This window comes from Terrapene carolina, unplaced genomic scaffold (genome assembly GCF_002925995.2).
Source record: "Terrapene carolina triunguis isolate 2854851 unplaced genomic scaffold, T_m_triunguis-2.0 Scaffold836, whole genome shotgun sequence".
NCBI lineage: Eukaryota > Metazoa > Chordata > Testudines > Emydidae > Terrapene > Terrapene triunguis.
This window is the reverse complement of record NW_020665187.1, coordinates 4487521-4492927: the sequence shown is the minus strand read 5'-3', so window position 1 is coordinate 4492927 and position 5407 is coordinate 4487521. Positions and strand designations below refer to the sequence as shown.

The following is a 5407-nucleotide window of genomic DNA, read 5'->3' as shown; positions in this document are numbered from 1 at the left end:
GTCCCCGCCCCGTGACCCACGCCTGGGGGTCGCTCCCCACCACTGCCCCCTCCCCACTCTGTGACCCACGCCTGGGAGCCCCCCCCCTGCTCCTCTGCACCAGGGGGACTGGGACCAGAGCCAGGGTACCCTCGAGGGGAACTGAGCGCCCCCCGCTGTGCCTCCGCCTGCCCGCTCCAGTGTGGGCCCCAGGCCCCTGGGGGGAGGGGGCAGCTGGTGGCGGGGGGCTGGGCCGGCTCCCCTCTCAGGCCGGGCTCCCTGCGGCAGGTCAGCTGCCTGGGGCTGGAGGAGGGCGTGGAGAACGACCCCTGCAAGTTCGCCCTGACGTCGCGGGGCGCCGACCGCAGCAGCGTCCGCTACGTGCTCCAGGCCGCGGCCCCCGAGATCGCCCGGGCCTGGGCGGCCGACATCAGCCACATCCTGGAGACCCAGCGCGACTTCCTCAATGGTAGGTGCCCCCCACTCCTCCACCGGGGCTGCCCCGGCCCCTCCCCCAGCCCTCGGCTGCCCCACCCTCAGCCCCTCCCCTGGGATGTCCCGCCCACAGCTCCGCCCACAGCCTGCCCCACCCACAGCCCCACCCCTGGGATGTCCTGCCCACAGCTCCGCCCACAGGCTGCCCCGCCCACAGCCCTGCCCTGGGATGCCCCTCCCACAGCTCCACCCACATGCTGCCCTGTCCACAGCCGCGCCCCTGGGATGTCCCGCTCACAGCTCCGCCCACAGGCTGCCCTAGCCCCCCTCAGACCTCTGGGTTGCCCTAGCCCCCTCCCCCTGGGTGCACTTTCCCCCCTCCCCCCTTATCTGCCCTGCCTAGGGCCCAGCAGGGTGAGAGGTTCCCAGAATGGTCAGGGGAGGGGAGCTGTCCCCCAGGCGTGTGCGGCCCGTGTGCCGTGTGAGCGTGCATGTGGCTCTGTGCAGCGTGTGACACGCGTGATGCCCCATGTGGTTCCCCCCCACAGCGCTGCAGTCGCCCATCGAGTACCAGCGGCGGGAGAGCAAGTCCCACAGCCTGGGCTGGGCGGGGGCCCTGCGGGCATCGCCACCCAGCGGCCCAATGCGCCCCCACTCCTCCGCCTCCATGGACAGGAACACGGGGCCCAGCTTCCGGGCCTACAACTCCTCCCTGCCCTCCATCTACCTGCCCAGCAGCCACCCGCCGCCCACTGAGGTACTGGGGGGACTGGTGTGCGGGGGGCAGGGACTGGGGGGCCAGCTGAGGGGGGGGGGGGGGGGGGCGGGGGTGGGGGTGGGGGGGCCAGCTGAGGTAGGGGGCGGGGGGCAGGGACTGAGGTCGGGGCCTGGGGGTCCCAGCTGAGGTAGTGGGTGGGGAGCAGGGACTGAGGTTGGGGTCTGGGGGGCCCAGCTGAGATAGGGGGCAGGGACTGAAGTCGAGGTCTGGGGAGCCCAGCCTCGGGGAAGCCCCTTCCCTGAGCCAGGACTCCTGGGTCCACTTCTCCTTGCGCTTCCCTTGCAGCCCGCCCGCAGCCAGAGCTCCCACGCGCCCAGGACGGCCTCCCCGGCCCATGTTTGCCTCGACTTCCCCGGGGGCCCCCAGCCAGGCGAGCCCCCCCCTGGGGTGAGTGATGGGAGCAGATCAATAAGGGCCATGCGGCTTCCAGGGCTGGAGCTGGGGGGTGGGGAGCAGGTGTGGGGGGGCTGGGGCAATGGGGGCTCGCCGGGGAATGTCTCTTCTGCTCCTGCTTTGCAATAGGGTCTCGCTGGGCCCTGCCGGTTCCCCTCAATCCTGAACCACAACCCCTTGCCAGCCCAGCCCTGGGCTCCCCCCAAGCTCAGGTGGTGCCCCCCAATCCCGACCCGCAGTCCCCCGAGCCCCGTATCTGCAATGGTTCCCGTCCGCTGGGGGTTTGTGGTCGGCTCTTGTGAGTTCGGGGCTGAGGCCTGGTGGTGCTGGGGGGGGAACCGCGGGTTCTGGGGAGCAGGGGCCAGCGCTCCCCAGCTTTGGGGCAGGCAGAGGAGTGCTGGGGGGCAGGGCCAGTCTGGCTGGGGGTGGGGGGCTGACTCTGGCTGTGTTTGTCCCTGGCAGGCCCTGAGGGGGGCAGGCTGCCCGCTCCCCGAGCCGGGCTCCGACACCCCCAGCGCCCGGCTTGCCAAACTCGACGAAGACGAGCTGTGACCCACCCCCCCCCACTGGGGACTCTGAAGGCTGCTGCCCCCTCCCAGCCCAAGGAGTGACCCGCGAGGAACGGCTGGGCCCCCGCTCAGAGACTGGAGTGAAGCCGGGGAGACCTGGAGCCCCACACCCCACGCTGCCCCCCCCTGGGAGGAGGGGCAGCCAGGCAGGGACCATGGACGTGACTGTGAGCACCTTCCTTTTGGCCAAGGACCCTCATGCTGAGGGGGGCACGGGGGTCTGCCCCTCCCCCACCCAGGACCCATCAGTGCATGGAGCTGCCATGGGGCTGGCAGTAGGGTGCTGGGGAGGGGGCAAATGGGGCTCTGAACAGATGGGAAGGGTGCCTCTGCCCCCGCCTGGGAGCTGGGTTGGACCCAGCCGGACCCCGACCCCGTCGCCCTGACCCCCAGCTGCGGCCCCCACTTCCCCCTGCTTTGTGGCGGGGGGGTGTTCCCAGACATCCCCTCCTTGCTCCCGGGGAACGTTTAGCAGCCCCACGCTGTCAGGGCCCTTCCCTTCCCACCCCCCATCTCTGGCCCCAGAGATTGCAACATGGCCGCCCCCACCCCCACCCCTCTAGCCTGGCCCAGCCGCCCAGCCCAAAGGCGGCTTCTCTCCCAGGCTTCACCTCTCCCCATGGGAATCAGGCCCCCTTTCTGGACCAGAGAATGCAATGCGGGGCCCCCCTGGGCCCACCCCCCGGGCCCGCAGGCCCCTGTATATGCATGCTGCCGGGCCCCGGGCGGGGAGCACCGGAATTATTTTGTTTAATAATAAAGTTTTTGGTTTATCAAATGGGGAAAAACTGGCTGAGCTCGGAGCCCCACCCCACTCCCGGCCTCTAGGGGGTGACAGCACCTCCTGCGCTCCTGGGGGGGCAGCCCCCAGCCCCCCCCCCTCCGTAGGAGCCCGGTCCCGTGTAGGGCTCACGCTTGTGTGGAGCTCCCCCCCCCAGAGGCGGCCACATTCTGGTGGTGCCTCACAGCGCCCCAGGGTTGCCCCCGTTCTCTGGACAGCGACCCCCATCTCAGCCGGGTTGGGGTCCCCCCCGCTCCCTCCCACCGGGGCCCTAGAGACTGGACCAACCAGAGTGGCTGGGGCGGTGTCAGGCGTTTAATGGGTGTCAAGCGCTGTACATGGGGCAGGGGGCGCAGCCTGGCCCCCTGGAGCCGCCCCCCCCCATGCTGATGTCAGAAGCGTGTGTGTGACCTCGCGCGCTGTGATGTCACAGTGACTGCGCGGGCGCCCGCGGGGGAAGGGGGATTTGACAGCTGCCCCCATGTTCACTCTGGGGTCCAGGCGTCAGGCCCCCCCAGGACAAGGGGGTCTCAGTGCCCTGTGTTTAGTTCTAGCCACCTCCAACCCCCCCTGCCCCCCATGCAGCCGGGAGCTGGGCTGGCGGTCCCAGGACTGGCTGCTCCATCGTTCCTGCTGAAGATCCCTGAGGGAGGGGGCCCGGGGCGGGGGGTCCCCACACCCCCCCTGGGTCACAAGGACTGGCTTTTCCAGAGGGAACGCGCGGTGCAAATTTGAGACTCCTGGGGGGCATCTCCGCAGTCAGGCGCTCTGGGGGGGTGTCTCCGCAGGTGTCTGGGGTGCTCCGGGGGGACATCTCTGCAGGTGGCTGGGGGCACTCTGGGGGGGGGCGGCCCCCGGGGGGGCCGGGGGGGCTCGGGGGGGGGCGTCTCCACGGGTATCTGGGGGCGCGTCTCTGTGTGTGGCCGGGGTGGTCCGGGGGGGTATCTCTGTGTGTGGCCGGGGTGTTCTGGGGGGGCGTCTCTGCAGATGTCCGGGGTGCTTGGGGGGGGCGGGTGTGTGTGTCTCTACGACCCAAAGTTTTCCCAAGGCGATGTTTTCTGTCAGGAAACGCAAACTCCAAACGTCTCACGGCTTCTGTCTCAAAGTTTCCGGTGGAGAGGGATGGCCCTGGCTGTGCCGCGGGCTGCCCGGGGAAAACCCGCCCGGCACCGTGGAGACGCTAGGGTCCACCCTGGAGGAACCAAGTGCTTTGGGCCGCGTGATCAGGGCCACCTGGGATATTTCGAACATTCCCAGTTGGCCTGAGCAGCCGGATTTGGGACCTTTCCCGCAGATCCCAGGCTGGACCTGCTCTGCCTCGGCCGTGTGTCTCCAGGTGCGTGCCCACAACGTGGAGTGTTTGTATGTGTGACCAGGAGCGTGTGCCTCAGTTTCCCTCCCCCCCCCCGCAGGTCTGTCCCCAATAGCAGCCGCGCTGTGCCCCCCACACCGTCCGCAGCCCCCTCACTCCTGCTTGATGGTGCCCAACTGGGCCCCGCTGCCCTTGGCTCGCTTGCCCTGATGGGTCTTGATGTGCTTGGCCAGGTGGTCACTGCGCATGAAGCGCTTCCCGCAGCCCTGGCACCCGAAGCGCTTCTCGCCCGTGTGAGTCCGCAGGTGGCGCTGCAGCTCGTCCGAGCGGGTGAAGCTCTTCCCGCAGTACAGCCAGGTGCAGACGAAGGGGCGCTCGCCCGCGTGCCAGCGCAGGTGGGCCTTCAGGTGGGACGTCTTGCCGTAGACCTTCCCGCAGCCCGGCAAGTGGCACAGGTGCTGCTTCTTCTTGCCCGGCTCCTCGGCGCCCGCCTGGCAGTTGGGGCACTTGCAGCGCCGGCAGCGCCGGGCCGGGCCCAGCAGCCCCTTGGGGGAGCCGTGTAGCAGGGCTGGGAGCGGGGGCTGTGGCCCCAGCATCAGGGGCCGGCTCAGGTGGAAGGCAGGCAGGTTGCCCGGGGTGGGCTGCTGCAGGCTCCACCAGGGGGCATCTTCCGCGTGGCCCCCTGGGGCATTGGGGGGTCCGGGGCCCAGGGGCCGGGGGGCCATGCCGCCAGAGCTCTCCAAGAAGCTGGGGAAGTCCTGAGCCTCAGGGAAGTGGTAGGAGGAGCCAGGTGGCCCCTGGGGAGCCAGGACCTTGACCGGCGACAGCTCGAAGGAGTAGGTGTGCTCGGCCGGTGGGGTCAGGGGAGAGCCCGGGGTGACGTGCCCGGGGTACTGCGCCTTGGGCAGCCCAAAGGCCATGGCGTGGGCACTCAGCCCGGAGCCGGCTGGCAACTCGTTGCTCCAGAGTTGAAACATCCCAGCAGGGCCGGTGGCCGGGGCAAAGTCCGTGGAGGAGGGTCCCGCAGCCGCTGCCAGGAACGCCAAGGAGGGGTGGTGGGGAGCAGCTCGCTCGGGGGAGGAGACGGGGGTCCTGTCCTGGGGCAGAGAGAGCCGGAGTCAGGCAGGGCCGGGCCTAGCAGTGAGAACAACCCCCCTCCC

The 5407-nt window shown here is 70.1% G+C and overlaps 2 protein-coding genes across 3 annotated transcripts in view; one reads left to right on the top strand and one right to left on the bottom strand.

The window, feature by feature from the left end:
- The window catches only part of ARHGEF25 (Rho guanine nucleotide exchange factor 25), a 9434-nt gene extending 6566 nt beyond the window's left edge, over positions 1–2868 (top strand). The window contains exons 10-13 of one of the 2 annotated variants that reach the window (XM_026660740.2): positions 268–448; positions 963–1171; positions 1478–1579; positions 2048–2868. In XM_026660740.2, coding sequence (XP_026516525.1) covers positions 268–448; positions 963–1171; positions 1478–1579; positions 2048–2137 — 582 coding nt within the window. In that variant the 3' untranslated portion in view covers positions 2138–2868. The remainder of the gene's footprint in view (positions 1–267; positions 449–962; positions 1172–1477; positions 1580–2047) is intronic. The other variant, XM_026660742.2, reaches the window with a different exon arrangement.
- Positions 2869–4399: 1531 nt separating this feature from the next.
- Positions 4400–5224, bottom strand: LOC112122362 (transcription factor Sp5-like). Its single transcript, XM_024221181.2, has one exon. The coding sequence runs from the start codon at positions 5222–5224 to the stop codon at positions 4400–4402; it is 825 nt and encodes a 274-aa protein (XP_024076949.2).
- Between the last annotated feature and the right edge of the window lie 183 nt (positions 5225–5407).

Excerpts from the sequence above, each read along its gene's own strand:
- LOC112122362 (XM_024221181.2), bottom strand. The coding sequence starts at position 5,224 with ATGTTTCAACTCTGGAGCAACGAGTTGCCAGCCGGCTCCGGGCTGAGT.